At 40.2% G+C, this 19,354-nt stretch overlaps 1 protein-coding gene across 9 annotated transcripts in view; it reads left to right on the plus strand.

Annotated features, from left to right (window-relative positions):
- Positions 1 to 1,082: 1,082 nt before the first annotated feature.
- The window catches only part of DYNC1I2 (dynein cytoplasmic 1 intermediate chain 2), a 61,165-nt gene continuing 42,893 nt past the window's right edge, over positions 1,083 to 19,354 (plus strand). For 4 of the 9 annotated variants that reach the window (XM_056110190.1, XM_056110191.1, XM_056110193.1 and 1 more), the window contains exons 1-4: positions 1,084 to 1,227; positions 3,133 to 3,249; positions 7,805 to 7,922; positions 19,183 to 19,273. In XM_056110190.1, coding sequence (XP_055966165.1) covers positions 3,142 to 3,249; positions 7,805 to 7,922; positions 19,183 to 19,273 — 317 coding nt within the window. In that variant the 5' untranslated portion in view covers positions 1,084 to 1,227; positions 3,133 to 3,141. Of the gene's footprint in view, positions 1,228 to 1,321; positions 1,478 to 3,132; positions 3,250 to 7,804; positions 7,923 to 18,439; positions 18,458 to 19,182; positions 19,274 to 19,354 lie in introns of those variants that run through there. The other 5 variants (XM_056110188.1, XM_056110192.1, XM_056110189.1 and 2 more) reach the window with 4 other exon arrangements.

Raw genomic sequence — 19,354 nt, forward strand, 5'->3', positions numbered from 1 at the left:
ATGCTGGGAACTGAACCCGGGTCGGCCACGTGCAAGGCAAACGCCCTACCTCCTGTGCTATCCCTCCAGTCCCAAGAAAGACATGTTTAATGAGCTCTAATTCTTGCCAAAGTCTGCTTCATTAAAATAAAAATATTTTTAATGTGTATCAAATCATAAAATTCTGGTAATGACATATTTGCCCTATGAAAAATCTAACAACCATGAAAACCATTTTTAATTAGTTTAGATTTCTGTAGCATAAAATGCCGTGAAAGATTTAGGAGAAAATAAAAATGCTACCTGCCATACTGTAACCAAATACTGGGAAGTTATTTTCTATGTCAATGAACATACTCTTCTTTAGACTTTGCCTAAGAAGTTACCTAATTTTTTTCTAAAGCTAGTATATACAATCTGAAAATTCTTTCTATATTTTTTCTAAAGCTAGTATGTACAATCTGAAAATTACCAAATTGTAGTGTAATAATACATAGGTTCAGCGCTGGACCAAAACAAAACCCTCCTTAAAATTTGGGTTTGAGTCACAGATCATTGTGAATACTCACCAAGGGAGGAGAATACATTCAAGATTAAGTGCTAGAGAGGAGGGATCACCAAGTCAATTATGGTTGGAGGGATCACTGGGGATGGGAGAAGTGTGCTGAAAGTAGATAAAGAACCAAACATGATGGCCTCTCAGTATCTGTATTGCAAAGCATAATGCCACAAAGTAGAAAGTAAGAAAGAAATTGTCTGCCATAGAAGCAGGGGGAGGGGTGGGGTAGAGGGATGCAGGAGGGATACTGGAGATATTGGTGGTGGACAATGTACATTGGTGTTCCATCATTGTATGGCTGAAACTCAAACATGAACGCTTTGTAACTGTATCTCACAGTAATTCAATTAAAAAATAAAAGAACAGAGGTCGACCAAAAAAAAAAAAAGATTAAATGCTACAAGTTTCCCTTTTGAAATCTTGAGGGAAAGCCTCTGGGAAACCAAGACTATGAAACACTACAAGTCCCAGCATACCTTGCGCTCAGCATTGACCACAACTCCCAGAATGCAGTGTTCGCAGCTCGCAGTTCCCCTTGGAACTGGGGCTTGTAGTTCTCTCGAGTCACGTCACTCGGTAAGGCCTAGAGGCGGTTGCTTAAACAGCGCGAGGATATTTGGCTTAGTCTTGCCGTTTTGGGGGGAGTCTTTGGGCTCCTAGGCTCATCTCTCGGCTTCTGCATTAAGCAGGTAAATCACGCCAGAACTCCAGTTTCTCCGGGGAGGGTGGACAGGATCCAGCTTGGCTCCAAAAGCGCCGTCGCTCGGGTGAAGTCTTTTGTCCCTAAGCTCTTGCCGTAGCGGCCGCCGCCCATCCCTCTTTGTGTGCTTCGGGAAGCCACTAGTGGCGGCGAGTGTCGGCACTGGGGGGCGAAAGGCGAGGGACGTTCCCGGCAGGTTGCTGGCGGGTGAACTTTTCTCCCATCCCGCCGCCGGACAGGTGGGTTGCCCGCTCTCCCCTGCAGGCCCTGCGCCGCGTCCGCTCTGTCTCTAGCCGGGACTCCAAGGGCGGCGGGGCAGTTCCTGCTGACAGCGCCCCTGGGCCGGGTGCGCGGAAGGAGAGGCAGGTGCGGGGACCCTGGCCGGCCGGGCTGGGGGAGTCGCACTCCCGCACCCCTGCCTCTCGGCCCGCCCAAGGTGCGCCCAGGAGCCTTGGCGGGTGCCCTCTGGAACCCCTCCCCATCCCCCCACCCCCCCGTCCCGCTCCGGGCGCCGCGTCCCGGACCGCACCCTCTTGTCGGGGATCCCAGCGTGATGTGACTTAATTTCGCTTTGCTCCGTTTCATAAATAAAAGTCATCACTGGCCGGGCAGAGAGCGTCAATTCCTCACCCTGGGTGTCTGTAGGGTCGCGTAGGAAAGAGGGGGAGGGTTTCCGAACGCGGAGGTGATTGCCCCACATTCCAGATGGGCACAGTTTCCCGGGGAGTTTGGAGAAAGTGAACATGTCACTTCTGGAAGTTCCGGCCTAGGAGGTTGTTGGGTTCCCGGGCCCGGCTGCGGGGACTGATCCCGCGGGACCTGGTGCTGGGCTCTGGCGATGAGTGTACTTAACTTTCACCGAAGTGTGTTTGATAGGTAATAATGGTAACTTTTGTGTTAACTTGGGCTTACATTCCTGTCGCATGGAGCGTAGAGAATTTAAAGGACTTTTCTCTCTGACCTCCTAGTGCTTGTATCAAATTTCTGAGAATGAATGCAAGATGCTGGTAATAGATTTCTTCCTTGTCATGCACCCTACGAACTGCCAAAGTGCCAGTGAACATCCTCTGTTTAGAGGGTCGCTCTCAGTCTTTTTTCTCCACCAGTGTGCTGGTGTTATCAAAACAAGACAATCAAATTGTTGGGTTAAACGTGAGCATGTGGACATTCAGCAGTTCGCTCTGTGCTAGCTGTTCTGTATGTAACTCACAGTTCATTTTTTTTTTTTAAATCAGTTTGGGGACCACACCCGGCAATACTCAAGGGTTACTCCTGGCAACCATATGGGATGCCGGGCAAGCGTCCAATCTGCTGTACTGTTGCTCCCGCCCCTAAATGAGAGTACATAATTTATTAAGAGCACTTCAGGTCTTGTAACATATCTTCTGGTATTTTAAAAGTAGAGTTTATTTAGTACACCAGATTGGCATGGATGGATGTAATGTAGAAGAAGGCAACCAACCTCCATTAACAAAATAAAAACACAAAGGTTTAACCCTGTACCAACATTTTAGTAATCTCTTACAAAGGGCTTAATGACTCCATGATGAGGTACAAGAATCTTCACTAGCTTTCTTCTAAGGAAACATTTTTTGGTCATTCTGTTAGCAAATTTTTGATAACAAGCATTATGAAGTACATTATTGAGGGCCTGCTATGAGGGCAGGTTTAACGGGTAGTTGGGAAAATTGGAGAGAATGGTGGAAGGAAGGTATAATGGTGGTGGGATTGGTGTTGGAATATTGAACGCCTGTAGCAAAGAAAATTAATTTTTTAGAAAAGTTTATTCTCTATATGTAATTTTGTATTGAGCTACATGGTCTTTACTTTTTTAAGGTTTTTTTTTTTAACAAAAAACAAGGTGTTTTAATTGAGTACATGCTTTTTTTTAAAGGTCACAAACATGTCGGACAAAAGTGAATTAAAGGCAGAGTTGGAACGGAAGAAGCAGCGGTTGGCCCAAATCAGGGAAGAAAAGAAGAGGAAAGAAGAAGAAAGGAAAAAAAAGGAAGTAAGTTGATTCTCTCTCTCTCTCTCTCTCTCTCTCTCTCTCTGTTTTTGGACCACACCCAGTGATGCTCAGGGGTTACTTCTGGCTCTGCGAATTCATTTCTGGCAGTGCTCAGGGCACCTATGGGATGCTGGGAATTGAACCTTGGTTGGCCACATGCAAGACAAGCACCCTATCCGCTGTGCTATTACTCTGGCACCAATTTTATTTTCCTTAAAGTAAACTTACAGGGCTAGGGACACACCTTAATCGGGGCTGGGCGCATGCTTTGCATGCAGAAGCTGTAAGTGTGATTCCCAGTACCACAGAGTCACCCGGCACCATTGGATGTTGTGCCAAAACCAAAAATCCTTGGTGTGGTGCCCAAAGGATAGTACAGTGGCTAGGGTATTTGACCCTGGTTCGATCCACAACATCCCCAGACACCGCCAAGAGTAGTTCCTGAGTGCAGACCCACAAATATCCCCTGAGTATTGCTAGGTGTGACCCCCCCCAAAAAAAAAACAAAAAAAAAATCTTAGTGTAAACTCATTGAATTTTATTTAAAGCTGCTACACCTTTATGTAACACTTTCAAACTAGAGAAAAATACAGTTGTTGAAACTGCAAATATAGCACTGTAAGTGAAATTTATTAAAGAAATTAGGTATGTGAAAATGGCAACTGAGAAACTTTTTGTTGAATAGAGAGTTCATGTAAAAGTAGATTTATTTCACCCTAAAAAGCCAAAAAATTTCACAAAAATTGATTTATTTCTAGGATTTTACTTATAAAAGTTTAGCTTAGTTTTGACTTTGCCATGTGCCTTAATTTTTCTTTTTCTTTTTTATTTTTTTCCGACGATGATGCCAGGAATTGAACACAGGGCCTCACATGTACAAGCAAATGCTCAACCACTGAGCTACATCTCTGGCCCTACTTCAGCTTAGTTTTGATTTATGGAAGTTCAGCTCAGATTTATAAAAATTTAGCTTACTCGAAGAATAAGTTTATTATATAAACTAAGGAATTGTAATAGCTCATTTATAAGACATGGCATAACAGCTTGGATTTTTAACTTACTAGCAAATATATTAACCTGAACTGCATGTAATTTGTCTGAACAGATAATATTACTGGAAAATAGAAATATATAATAGACTTATTAGGGCATGTGTTCTTATCCTTTATTATAGGTTAGTCATATTTTTACTAACTAGTAGGTTTGATACTGCCAGAAAGTTGGATCAGGTATTTCTGTTTTCTGTTGTTTGACATCATCATTTTGTCCTGTTTGAAATCATTTTAGCATGTTTAGCAAATAAGATTGACCCTGAGCTGGAGATATTTTGCTTACTCTCCTATATTGAATTGAGCATGCATGTTTTTACATATTTGTATATATGAAAACTCTTTAGACGTCATATACCTCTCAGATCATTTTTTTGGAGAATGTGGGCCCACCAGCAATTCTTGACCAACTGGGCCAGGGCCAGACAATGAAATGCTGTGAGGACCCTGCAGAACCAGGGATGGTTGATCCACCCCTGTGGTGCCAGAGGCCTTCAGAGATGCACCCACAGATGCTTAGGGGACCCTGTGGTGCCAGGAATCAAACCCAAATTGAGTACATGCTAGGCACGTATCCTAACTGCTGTACTATCTCTTAGCCCTATGGATCTATTTTAAATGGCCCTAAGATGGTTTATTTTAAGATGGTTTGTCCTAAGTGTGACATTAGTACCAAATTTTTCTGTATGAAAGCCATAACAATAATCAATATTTATAAGAGTCTTTTAGAGAAAAAAAATCAGTAGCAGAAAAAGTTTAAATGCTGTTTATTGCAGTATTGCTATGGTGCTGTAGAGGCTGGAATTTAAGATATTTCTAGCTAATCTTATCCTTTCTTTGATTATTGTAAGATGATTGAAAGTTTAAGTTGCTCTTTGATTAAAAAAATAACTATAGGGCCAGGAAGATAAGCTCAGGCTGGAGTACATGCTTTGCATGTGGGAGGCCCAGGTTTTGTCCCCAGGCACTGCATGATTTTCTGAGCATGGCAGGAAGTGATCCCCAAGCAAGGAGCTGGGAATAAATCTCAAGCACTGAGTCATGTGTATGTTTGGCCCAAAAAACAAAAAAATAACTGTAAAAGCATGATTCAGGTTGGCAGAACTATTCCACAGTAGAATCTATAGCCTTGAATTTTTCTATGGTGAGAGCTTATTTGATGATTGTTTTCGTGTTTGTGTGTGTGTGTGTGTGTGTGTGTGTGTGTGTCTGTCTGTCTGTCTGTCTGTGTGAGTTACTTGGGATCAAACCCAAGGCTTCACACATGCATGGGCAAGTGCTCCCCTGCTGAGCATGCCTTGGCCCCATAGTTTATTTTAACTATGACGTTAAGTGGCATAGTGGCTTCTAATAATATAAAGTGTCAGCTTTGTAGTAAAGTCTTTTGGCTATTTTGATGGAATTTTCTGATAATTTCTTTAAGTTAAATGGTATAAAATATTACTATCAAAATTTACTGTAAGAATGAGACTGAAGTGAGAGTACAGTAAATAGGGCGCCTGCCTTGTGTGCATCTGATCCAAGTTCGATCCCCAGTGCTGAATATGGTCCCCTCAGCCCCGTCAGGAGTGGTCCTAAGTACAGAGCCAGGAGTAAGCCCTAAGCACTGCTGGGATGCTCAAAACAAAATAACACAAAACAAAAATTACTGCAGGGGCTGGGAGACATTACCTACCTTGAATGTGTTATTCTTAGCACTACAAAAAAAATACATATATATATATAAAATCACGTAGATTATATATATATATAATATATGATTATATATATATAAAATCACGTAATTGTATGAGTAGTTATCTATTCAAAATAGGCTTCTAAAGGATATCCCTTGAAGACCTATATTTCACTTGAGATGTTTTGATGATCTGAGACCATCGAAACTTAGCTGGAAGATTTTGCTAAAACTCCGCATGACTAAAAAAAATTTTGGGAAAAAAAAATGTTGTTTTGTTGTGGTTTGCAAAAGAGGCATTGAGTGGCAATCATGTTTGGAAAATGGGCACTGGTGGAGGGATGGGTGTTTGATCATTGTATAATTGAAACCCAAGCACAAAAATTTGTAAATCTACAACTGTACCTCATGGTGTTTCACTAATAAAAATTTTTTTAAAAAGTAATAAAATATCTGAAAAAAATAAATAAAAACAAAGGAAATTTTAAAAAAATGTTGTTTTGTGATGCAGAAGCAAACTTCAGTTGTACTAAACCCGATTATGTTATTATGATGAGAATAAGATCTGAAGTTAAAAAAGTTAAATGACGGCCTCCTGATAAATTTTTGATAAAAGTTCTTGATAAAAGGTTGCATAAATAGAAGTTTGGGGTTCTCGTACTTTTTTGTTTTCTTGGTTTTTTTGTTGTTGTTGTTGCTTTTTTTTGGTGGGGGTTATCACACACAGTGATGCTCAGGGGTTACTCCTGGCTCTGCACACAGGAATCACTCTAGCAGTGCTTGGGGGGCCATATGGGATGCCGGGGATTGAACTCAGGTCAGCCGCTTACAAAGCAAACACCCTATCTGCTGTACTGTCGCTCCAGCCCCACTTGTACTTTTTTCAATAAATCAAACTGTCCTTTTGCTTAAAATTGTTACCTCTTAAATAATTCTCCCCTTTTTTTGTAGCATATTTGTAGCCAGGCTCTGTGCCACTAGGGATCAAGACTTTTATAGTTACCAATAAACAGCAATACTGCAGAAAATTAGAAGTTGACTATACTTTTTAATTTAACTATTGTGAATATTTCTGATTGTCTTTTTGTTTTCTTTGTTGGTTTTTTTTATTTTGGACCACACCTGGTGGTGCTTGGTGTCTACTCCAGTCATGGTCCAGTCATGGTGCTGGGGATTGAACCTGGGCCTTCTATGTGTGAGGCATGTGCTGTAGCTCTTTGAGCTCTCTTTAAGGAAAAATCATATGGAATCTCTTGGTTACTTATAAAAATGGATCTATTTTAGTATGCACACTTGGAGATTTCTTTTTTATTTTTTGGTATTTGGGCAATGCCCACGGATGCTCAGAACTTACTTCTGGCTCTGCACTCAGGGATTACTCCTGGCAGTGCTTGGGGGACTGTATGGGATGCCGGGGATTGAACCTAGATTGGCCGCCTGTAAACCAAATGCCCTACCTGCTGTATTATCACTCCAGCCCCTCACTGGAGGATTTTTTTTTCTTTTTGGGTCACACCCAGCGATGCTCAGGGGTCATTCCTGGCTCTGCACTCAGGAATCACTCCTGGCAGTGCTTGGGGGACCATATGGGATGCCGAGGATTGAACCCAGGTCGGCCGCGTGCAAGGCAAACGCCCTACCCGCTGTGCTATCGCTCCAGCACCTCAATTGAGGATTTTTTAATAGAACTCTGTTGAGAATGATTTTCACTTAATAATTTTAAATCTGCATTCGAAACTACAAATAAACAAGTACTTTGATTTAAATAGTTTTTTTTTTACAGAGTTGTTTCATACTACATGTAAACAAGTTTCTAACTTAAAACATTTAGACTGACCAGAAAAAAGAAGCAACGGCTCCTGTGCAAGAAGAATCAGATCTTGAGAAAAAAAGAAGAGAAGCTGAAGCCTTGCTTCAGAGCATGGGGCTGACTCCAGAATCCCCCATTGGTAAGGATAAGAATACATTCATTTATAAGAGCTAAGCATAAATTCTGTTCAGCTCAGAAGTACCTGAGATAAGTGAGTTGACAGTATATTTTATGTATTTTTTTCCTATTTGTGTTGCCTTAAAATGTTTACTATAATATTTTGAAATCCCCTTTTTCATTTATGTTAATACATAGTTCATTTGTTTGGAAGAGCTGCAAGATTAATTATATTTATTAGCATGTACTGAATCACCAGTTGACTTTCCTTGTAAAGACCATAATTTATTTCAACATTTGTTTGAACAAGTTTTCTGACCCATACCATTGTAAGGCCAAAGATGTCTGTGACTCCTGATCTTAATGCTCTGTTCCTTTTTATAAGGTAGAGCGTTTGAATTAATCCAAGTTTAAAGGCATATTAACAGAGAGCAATAGGGACAGAGGGGTAGAAGATGGTATAGGTGTGAGGACAAAGCTTATATTGCCTTTTGCTTTCAATGCTAATATGGGAGATAGTATTAGTAGCTTATTTGGGTAGGGTTTTGACTTAAGCTTGTCTTTTTTCCCTTTATTCATTTTGATTCCAATATTGACTAAAGCACTTAAAATAGTAGAGGTCCTAAGGATAATTTCTTCCAAATTTTTTAAGATGGTACTGTTAATAATAGTATTGTCTGTTGACATGCCTTTGCACCTTAGGGATCCAAAATTTCAGGGTTGATTTGTGGATTATTTCCATCTACTTTAGGGACAGGTACCAGAGATATTAGCTGCATTGTTTCTGTTGTGAAACCACAACATAACTATCCTTAAAGCTGCTATTTCCTAAATGTTTCAGTATAAAAAAGCTGATTACTCTCATGGTCTTCACTCTTTCAGCTCATTTGCCCTTTTCATGTTTTCAGAATTTGAATATAAAAATATATTTTATGTTTTTAATAAGTGTATCTTGTATTTTGCAATATTTGGGGGGATGGTTTTAGAGCCACTTACAGCTGTATGCAGGGCTTACTCCTGGTTCTGTGCACAGGGATCACTCTTAACAGGGTTCAGGAACCATATGGGGTGTCAGGGATGGAACCCGGGTCAGCTGTGTAGAAGGCAAGTGCCTTACTCACTATGCTATTACTCCAGTCCCAACATATTATGATTTTAAAAGAAGCCAAAATACTATCTTCAACCAAGCTTATTATCATATCTATTTTTCTGAAATACTTTATTTTTTCTATAGACTTTATTCTTTTAAATTTATTTTTATTGAGATAATATTTGTTTACAAGACTATATGTCCACCACCAAATTCCCAATATTTCTTCTCTACAATACATACAACCCTTGTCTCTTTCTTCCTTCCAATTTCTTTCCTTCCTTTTTTCCTTCCTTCTCTTTCTTCCTTTCTTTTTCTTTCCTTCCTTTTTTCCTTCCCTCCCTCCCTCCCTCCCTCCCTCCCTCCCTTCCTTCCTTCCTTCCTTCCCTTCCCTTCCCTTCCCTTCCCTTCCCTTCCCTTCCCTTCCCTTCCCTTCCTCCCTCCCTCCCTCCCTCCTCCTTCCCTCTTTCCCTCTCTCTCTTTCTTTTTTTTTTTAAGAGGTGGGTTTGGATCACATCCGGTAGTACTGAAGTAGTGATCAGGAGGCCATATATAGTGCCAGGTCAGGTATCGAACCAGGATTGACCAGGTATAAGACAAGCATCATAACCTCTGTGCTCTCTCTCTAACCCCTTCCAGCCTTTCAACCCATTCACTCTAATACTTTGGTAACCTTAGTTCTGCAATGAGAGTAAAAGGATTTATTTTATGTTCCCTTCTTTCTTTTTTTTCCTCTATCAACACTTTCCCCCATGATACCAAATATATTTAAAACATCAGTATTAATCATTGTGTTTAAAATGCAGTTTTCAAATATTTCAGATATTAAGATATTAATTAATATCAAATATTTCAGATATCAAGATATTAGTATTAAAGCAGTTGTGAAATCTGAGCCATTCATAGCAAGATAAAAAAGAGGAGGAGGCAGGGGGAAACCATATCAACAGAAGTACTCTTTTCTTTTGCTTTTGGGAGCCACACCTGGCAGTGCTTAGGGGTTATTTCCAGCTCAGAGCTTGGGGTCTGTTCCTGTGGTGCTCAGGATGCCATGCATTCAACCCAGGCCTCCCACATGCTAAAGCAGCTCCTTGACCCAATGTTGAGTACTTTTTGTTTTTTTAAAACAACAGTACCAATATTGTTTTAATCCTGCATTGCTCTTACACAGTGCCCACCGCTAAAGTGCCAAGATCTGCCATTGTCTTTGACTGTTCCCTTGCTTTGATTCTTTATACCCCATTTCTGAGTGAGATCATTTGGTATTTGCTTTCTCCTTTTAACTTAGTGTGATCCTCTCTAGTTTTATCCATATTGTTGCAAATGGCTATCTTTCATCTTTATTTTTTATAGCTCCATAATAACAGTCCATTGTATCTGTATACCACAATTTCTTTATCCACTCATTTGTTCTTTCACTTGGGTTATTTTCATTTCTTGGTGATTGTAAATAGAGCTGTAATGAAAATTGGAGATGCACATGTCTTTTGAGATGCCCGTTTCTCTGTTCTTATGTTAGATGCCAAGGAGAGTAATTGCTGGATCACAAGGTAGCATGGTAGATCTAGTTTAAATTTTATCCATTTTCTTTTTAGTAAGGTCTACTCCCAACAGCCCTGCTCAGTTCATGTTGAGTGAGGAGGGTTTTGAATGAGGAGAGCTGACCATTTGGTGCTGGAAATCCAATCAAATAGTAGTAACTATTTCACCCTGCCCCAGTATCAGTTGGTATTATCCAGCTTTAAATTTTTGCCAAGTTGATGGGTGTAAGGTGGTTTGCCAAAATGTCCTAATACACATTTGTCTCATTATATTAAGATTGACCTTTGCGTCATGTATCAACTGTTCAGATTGTTCTGTGGTTGCATAGTCCTTACCCATTTACTGTTTGGATTCTTTATCTTGCTAATTGGTAAAAAGGTAAAGGTAAAGGCCCTCCCGTTGATCGTCGATTTGCTCGAGCGGGCCCAGTAACGTCTCCATTGGAGACTTGGTTGTTACTGTGTCTGGCATATCGAATACTCTCGGTAGCTTGCCGGGCTCTCCGAGAGGGGCAGAGGAATCGAACTCGGGTCGGCCATGTTGGCCGCTTGTAAGGCGAACGCCCTACCCGCTGTGCTATCGCTCCAGCCCTGCTAATTGGTAGGAGTTGGGATATTTTGTTTGCTTGTTTTTTGGACCACACCTGGTGGTGCTTGGGGCTTACCCTCGACTCCGTGCTCAAGGGTCTCTTCTTGCGAACCCAGGGATCATATGTGGTACCAGGGATTGATCCTAATTTGACTGTCTGTGAGGCAAGTGCCCAACCTATTTATCTTGCCCCTGGATCTCTTTTTTGGTGACACTTTTTTGTTTTAGTCCTTTTGAAAATACCTCTTCCAGGCTGAAGCGATAGCACAGCAGGTAGGGCATTTGCCTTTCCCTCAGTCGACCAGGGTTCGATTCCCAGCATCCCTGAGTGCAGAGCCAGGAGTAAGCCCTGATCATAGCTGGGTGTGACCCAAAAAGCAAAAAAAAAAAAACCCTCTTCCATCCTATTACTTTGTATCCTCCAAAAAAACAAAAGCCTTTAATTTTATATATTCAAATCCTTCTTTTTGATATGGTCAGATCATACCATTTTAGGTTCCTTTTCAGTCTTTCCAAAGAAATCCTCTTTGAGGATACAAATATAGAAAGACTTTTGAGGTTACTAATATGTTGGTACATTTTATGTTGGACTTTATAGTTTTAGATTTCACTTTCAAATACATGTTTTTTCCTTATGGAGATAATATAATATTAGCCACATCCAGCATTACATAAGAGATCCAATCCCACGCCTAGTAATTCTCCGCCTGGTGGTATAGGCCTGAAGGTTCTGAAGGTTTGGTGCACAGGTCTGGTGGTGCCGGGTGGGGGATGTGACATGCGTTGTCAGGGATTGGGCTCAAGACCTTGCAAATGCTCAGCAAGTGCTCCATGACTTGAGCTGTCTCTCTGGCCTCTTTTGTTTTTTTTATTAGTGAAACACCATGAGGTACAGTTGTAGATTGCAATTTTTTGTGCTTGGGTTTCGATTATACAATGATCAAATACACATCCCCCCACCAGTGCCCATTTTCCACCACCATGGATAATATCCCTCCCATCCCACCCTGCCTCTGTGGCAGGGCAATCCCCTGTGTTCTCTCTCTCCTTTTGGGTGTTGTGGTCTGCAAAAGAGGCTTTGAGTGGCAAACATGTTCAGTCCATAGTCCACTTTCGACATGCATCTCCCCTCCTGGGAGGATCCTCCAAACACCCTTTATTTGGTACTCCCTTCTCTATCTGAGCTGCCCTTTCCCCTAGAATGCCCGGTTGGCCTCTAAGCTATGGAGTAATCCTCCTGGTGCTGATCTCAGCTATTCTTGGGTATTAATCTCATATTTTGTTACTTTATATCCCCCAGATGAATGCAATTTTTCTATGCCTATCCCTCTCTTTCTGACTCATTTCGCTTAGCATGATACTTTCCATGTTGTACCACTTGTATATAAATTTCATGACTTCATCTTTTCTAACAGCCACATAGTACTCCATTATATATAGCTCTGACCTCTTATTGTTCATTGATTTGCTCGAGTGGGCCCAGTAACATCTCCATTGTGAGACATGTTACTGTGTTTGGCATATTGAATACGCCACGGGGAGCTTGCTAGGCTCTGCTGTGCTGGCAGGATACTCTCAGTAGCTTGTCGGGTTCTCTGAGAGGGGCAGAGGAATCAAACCTGGGTCAGGCTGGCCGGCCGTGTGCAAGGCAAACACTCTACTGCGGTACTTTCGCTCCAGGCCAGGTTTTTGTATGTAGGACTATAATATAAGGTAAGCATCCAGCTTTATTTTCAAACCTGGCTCTGCCAGGCCGGCTGCATGCAAGGCAAATGCCATATATACATATAAATGTACAGATATACATATATCCTGCCTGCTGTCACGGTGGAGATGGTACTGGGCCCACTCAAGCAAATTGGAACAACGGGAGGACTGTGCTACCGTGCATTATAAGCTATTAGTCTGTCTTCCCTCCACCAAGGTTTGCTGCTAGTTTTGACATATGATGAATTCTCAGTACATTGTGGGCATTTGTAGGCTCTGTATTTTCACCGTTGATCTGGTCTTTTAGTGTGGGCTGGGTGCTTTCCCATCAGTACTTACTTTTCTCCTCTTTAGTTGTAGTCGACTTTCAAGATAATACAGAGTTGTGTGTATATTTTAAAATACATAGTTTCTGTGTGTATTTTTTAAATGCATAGCTTTTTTTTGTTTCTTTTTTTTTTTTGCTCGAGCGGGCCCAGTAACATCTTGGGCCTCACTGACTGCACAGCCTCACTCCTGGCTTTGTACTTTGGGATTGAACCAGGGTGAGCTGCATGCAAGGCAAATGTCCTGTCCCTGATCTCTCTGCCCCGCCCCCTCCTGCCCATCCCCCATCACACTTTAAAAGCGACAACAGAGATCTTTTTAAGAAAAATTTCTTTATGGGTCACTCCCAGCAGAGCTGCATGAGCCACTTCCAGGCGTGCTTGGCCAGGCAGTGCGGGTGTTCTAGGGGTCACCAGGACTATACTCAGCAGTGCTGTGGGTGGAAATGCAGTACAAGGGAGCACAATGAGGACCTCAGTATGCTAGGCATATATGTGATCTACCTCTTGAACTGTCTCCTTGCCCCAATTATAATAGTGTTATCGGGTTACATTTTAGGTAAATATGTAGTAGAGATTGAAATTTGAACATTTCATAAAAGAGACATGACTTGATTTTGTTGTTATTGTTGTTGATGAAATTTAAGTCTCAGAAAATTAATTTCAGGTGCAACTTTGAGAGCAGTGGGAGGAGAGTGTTGTGTGGTAGGCAGTGCTGAGAATCAAGCCCAGGGCCTCACACATGCAAGGAAAGTAATTTACCACCATTGGGAGTTCCATGGGGGTTCAAGGCACAGCTTTCATATGTATCACATATCAGATGTGGAGTTCTTAAACATTAATGGTTGGGAGGAAAAGTGACTATCTTGTATATGTAACTGTTGTTTAACCATCTTTTGAAGGAGATGAGAATACATTATCAGTTACTCCGTAGCCTGGGTCTGTATCGGGGTATAGGACATTGATCAGTGTAGTGTAGTGTAGTGTAGTGTAGTGTAAAGTGTAGCCTAATTTTAATTAATAATCGTTACAGTATTTTGATAGAATTTTAAATTTGATTAATTTTAAAAATTTGATTGGATACTATGGATTGCATTGAAGAGATTAAAGGAAATTAAACATTTTGGGGGGCATTAATCAAGGATGTTTCGACTTCATTATCAGGAGAAGGGACAAAGAAGAGGACGTTCCTTCCACCAGTGGCCTCAGGTAGCCTGCCCTCTTAACAGGCACCTTTCTAAATTCAGTTGTTAAAGTTTAAGTCTCTTGATTTCAGTGTTATTGACTCTGTGGTTTGGATATTTGGCTCTTTCATTCCTTAACACCACCTTTTTTACCTGAACCAGTTGACCTGCCCCTGTTGCTTCTCATCTGTTTCTTTACCTCTTTCCCTCTACTCTTGAGAAATTGATTTAAAACCCTTTTAAAACTAGGTTTGGGGCCGGAGCCATAGTACATCAAGTAGGGTGCTTGCCTTGCACGTGGCCAACCTGGGCATCCCATATAGACCGCAAGCTTACTAGGAATAAGCCCTGAGCACTGTAAGGTGTGGCCCCCCCAAAAAATAAATAAATATAAAATGAAAACTTGAAATTTAAAGTAACACTTCAGTATAAGGAATGAAAAACTATTTAAACATTTACGTTCTAGACTAGGAGTATCTGTGACCACAAGAGGGCATTATTGGATTACAGACTGTACTGAGCACTAAGGACTCAAGGTTGATGAGCTAGAAGATAATATACAACTTTGGGCTTTCTGGAAACAGTTTTTCCAATTTATTATCTTCTACCAACACTCCTACCCTGTATGTTCACTTTTCTTTTCCTATCTGAATTTTCTTGGCCCTTCCTGGCAAAAGAAAGGGCCTAGGTAAGACTTTTTGTGCCCCAGAGATTTTCTTCTGAAAATAATGGGGCTTTACCCCATCTCATCTCTGAGATTTATGTAGTTCTGTCCATGTAAAGCTTTTCTAAGTGCGTTTTCTGGTCCTCTGGTTATGGACAGAGACAAGGTAAAGGGGTTAAGGTTCTGTCCTTGCGTGCCCCTTTTTTGATCCCCAGCACCTCTTAGGATCCCCATAGCACATGGCAGGAGTGACCCCTGAGCACAAAACCTGTGGATATGGCCCAAACTCTACCCCACCTCCAAATACTCTAGTTATTTCTTCACAGCCCAGAATGGAGCACTGTTAATTTTATATCTTGGGAGTGGGGGGGCGGGGGGTGGTGGAGAGAGTGTACAGCAGGTCAGGTGCTTTCCCTGCACCTATCTGACTTGTGCTTGATCCCTGACGCCTCATACGACTCCCTGAGCCCTGCCAGGAGTGATCCCTGAGCACATAGCTAGGAGTTAACCCTGAGCACAGCTGGGTGTTCAGAGATGAAAAAGAAAAATGAAAAGTTTAGATCCTTGGAAGCTGAAGTTCTAAGCAGGTAGAAAAGATCTTCTTGACTGATTTTTTTCTCATAGGACAGAAATTTCCAATGCTATTTCCCCTTTAAACAAAAAAGAAAAAAATTACTCAGTGCTCTGCTGGAAATCTACTATTTTTAAAAGAACAAACAGAAAGCTTCCCCTCTTCCTCATTTGTGCCTGAGGCTAATACCCAGTCTTTCCAGCATTGCCCACTCAGGGGTTTGGGGGGTGGTAGATTCACCCACTTGAGGAAAGACTGTCTAGAGAATGAGAGTCACAGCCTTACAGTATTCTTGACATGCTCCTGAATGCTGGATGCAGATCTTTCTGTTTACTTCATACTTTTCTTACTAAATTAATCCCATCACAGATACCTGGTCAAAGCTGATTATTAATGACAGGTTGTTTTTCAAGCTATTTTCCTTCAACATTCTGTAAAAGTGAATCCTATAGGGGCTGGAGCAATAGTACAGTGGGTAGGGCATTTGCCAAGCACGGGGCCAACCTGGGTTCGATTCCCAGGATCCCATATGGTCCCCTGAGCATTGCCAGGAGTAACCCCTGAGCATTGCTGGGTGTGACCCAAAAACAAACAAACAAAAAAAAGTGAATCCTACAAGTAAATCTTTTCTGGGATTTAGGGAAAATGTGAGTTTAGTTAGTTTAACCTCTCTGAATGTGTGCTTTTATTTATTCTTGAGGTAGTTTGTTGGAACTGGAGTATAGTAGTATTTGTTGCCTTATTAGATAATAACTGCATTCATTGATTTTTCATGACTCATTGGCTTAAAATGTGGTAGTCACCAAATAATGCTGCTATTCTCTTTTACCTTATTAACATTCTTCCTTTAACGATAGCAATTTTCTTTTTTAAATTTGTCCCTTGTATGGTATACGTTATTCATTATTGTATAATGAAGTTGATGGACTAGATAATAATTTTACATCTTCTATGAGTCCTCCATCAACTGACTTGAAAACTGTATTTTGGCAGAAAGGATCTAATTCTGGATCCAAAGAGATAGTATAGCAGGTAAGGCACTTGCCTGGCATGCAGCCAAACTAGGTTTGATTCTTGGTACCTCATATGGTCCTCTGAGGACCCCCCCCCCCATGATCCCTGTGCACAGAGCCAGGAGTAAGCTCTGAGCACTGCTGGGTGCGGCCCCAAAAGAAGAAAGGAAGGGAAAGAGGGAGGAAAAGGAGGAGAGGGGGAAGGGGAGGAAGGAAGGCAAAAAGGAAGAAAATTCTGGAATGGAGATTTTTTTTTATCTAATTATAAATTTGAAATTATGACTTATTTTTGCTTCTGGCTAAACAACTTTTTTTTATCATCAGCCTTTTGTTTTATTTTTAATATGTGAAACTTCTATTTTGGAATAGGCTAGGTCACTATATCTGCTGATATATATGTGTATGTGTGTTTATTTGTATAGATATATTTACTATTTAACATATTTTGAAAAAGAATTTCAAGTACTTGGCCAGAGTAATAGTACAGCTGGTAAGGTGTTTGCCTTGCACATGGCCAACCTAGGTTTGCTCCCCAGCACCCCATATGTGTCCTCCAAGGCCCACCAGGAGTGATTCCTGAACGCAGAGTCAGAAGTAAACCTTGAGCAACACTGGGTATAGCCCTAAAACAAAGCAAACAAACAAAACAAATTTGATGTTAACATTTTAAAAATATAATCTGAACCAAGCAAAATACTATTAAACATTTTGATTGGATATTTGAATTGACAGTTCAAGTCATCAAAATGGGGATAAAAACAAATTGTGAAAGAACTCCTTAGTTCATTACAGATTGATGAGAATAATCTTTAGAATATGTATACTCTGAAAAACTATTTCCCTTAGTTTGGAGTTAGGTATATTATAAAAGTAGAGTATTTCTTTGAAAATCTATATTCTGAAGATATAAGGCCTCATTATAAAGAAATAGCAGGCCACTGTTAGATAATACTGTTTATCAGTTGGAACTTAAGACAAAGGTTTGGTGTTTCCTACAGTAAGAGAGACAAAATAATCATAGTAAGCTAAGAGAAATTAGGGGAACAGTATGTTACTTCAAGTACAAGTTATTTTTAGCTACTTTTACCAGTACAGTGCTATTCACAATATGAAGTAGATGAAGGTAATCTAGTCTTATCATTTCTGGGAAATCTCAAAATTAGGAATATTTTGACTATATTGTTACAGTCTTTTGGAATTTATCCTAGGTTTAACCATTGTATCTCAAGAAACCTTTTAGTTAGAAATTTGTCCTTCTGGTTGGTTGTCAGAGAATTTGCCATTGAAAAAGTAAGGGTGATCACTTTTAAAACCATGCTTAAGGTATAATTCCATATACTAAACTTGTATGTTTTGTTATATTAACAAACTCACTATCTTTACTTCAGTATGTAAACATTCAAACATCATTTTAAGGATTCAATGAATTGACTGTTCCCAAAAAAGACTTAAGTACACATTTCTTTAGATTAGTTCCTATATCACTAGGAACTCACATTCTTTTCAGTGAACTCCTAAGAGAAGGACTTGCAACTTAACATAAAATATTTCAGTCACTTAATATTGTGCACTAAAAAATTATTTTAAAAAGATACTGGGATTGGGGACATTTATTGGTAAACTTTAACCAGAAGATGGCAGTGATGGTCCTCCTATACTCCCTGCAATGGTAATCAAATGTTTACAAATGAAATAGCATGAATATGCACGTTCAGCTGTTGTTTTATAATGCTTAAAGTGATGATTTAGGGGAAAACATTTGCTGTTTATTTTAAATACTGTGAAAAATGTATTTCTCTATAAGAAGGGATTAAGAATATTTTGGGTGTCTGTATCTTTGTTTGTACACTTCAGTTTTTTCTGAATACTGGGGTAAGGAAGTTACCATAATCTTGCCTTGTTTCAGTTGCATGCATCACATTATGTTATGCATCATGTTTAAAGGCATGCTGTTTTATGGCCTGTGTGCATTTTTCACCCAAATTGTTGGAAACTAATGAATATTTTAAAGGAGACATTCCTTTAGATATAGTAGTTTCTAAATAACTCCAAATAGGCCCTTTTGGGGGTGGTTTTGTTGTTGTTGTTTTGTTTTGATGGAGGATAATGAAATCATTTGTTACTAATTTTTGTAAGAAAACATTGTTAGAAAAAAATGACATTTAAAACTAAGTCTTAAAAAACCAGAATATATTTCTAGAGTTTTAATTTTGGTAACCGTAGCATCATAATCTGGTGATTTTTTTTTAAAGAATTAGTTAGGGAAGAAGGAATGATCTCCTTTGAAAATTAGTGTCCACATTTGGTGTTGGCTGACATGAAGATGCATCCTTCCATAATGCTTTTTTTTGTTTCTAATATAAAGCCCAAATGCATTTTGCGAGAGAAATTGCATGAGTCTTCAGCATGCATTAATGTTGTCTTTCTCCTTTTCTTTCTGCTGTTCCTTTTCATTCATGTACTTTTGTATTTTGGTTTGCCATTATTTTTTTTTATTTTTTTGTTAATTACTTCATGTTAAATTACTTTTGAAACTTCATAAGCTGAGCAACCTCTCCGTGTAGTAACAGCGGATACCTGTCTGTTTCACTATTTAGTCCCTCCTCCTATGTCTCCATCCTCCAAATCTGTGAGCACGCCAAGTGAAGCTGGAAGCCAAGACTCTGGAGATGGTGCAGTGGGATCCAGGTACAGTCATTTTCTTTCACTGTTTCAGTGTGATAGAACGTACTTAATGCCTCAATACTATCAGTGCTTTAGGAGGTTTCA

This window comes from Sorex fumeus, unplaced genomic scaffold (genome assembly GCF_029834395.1).
Source record: "Sorex fumeus unplaced genomic scaffold, SorFum_2.1 ptg000009l, whole genome shotgun sequence".
Taxonomy (NCBI): domain Eukaryota; kingdom Metazoa; phylum Chordata; class Mammalia; order Eulipotyphla; family Soricidae; genus Sorex; species Sorex fumeus.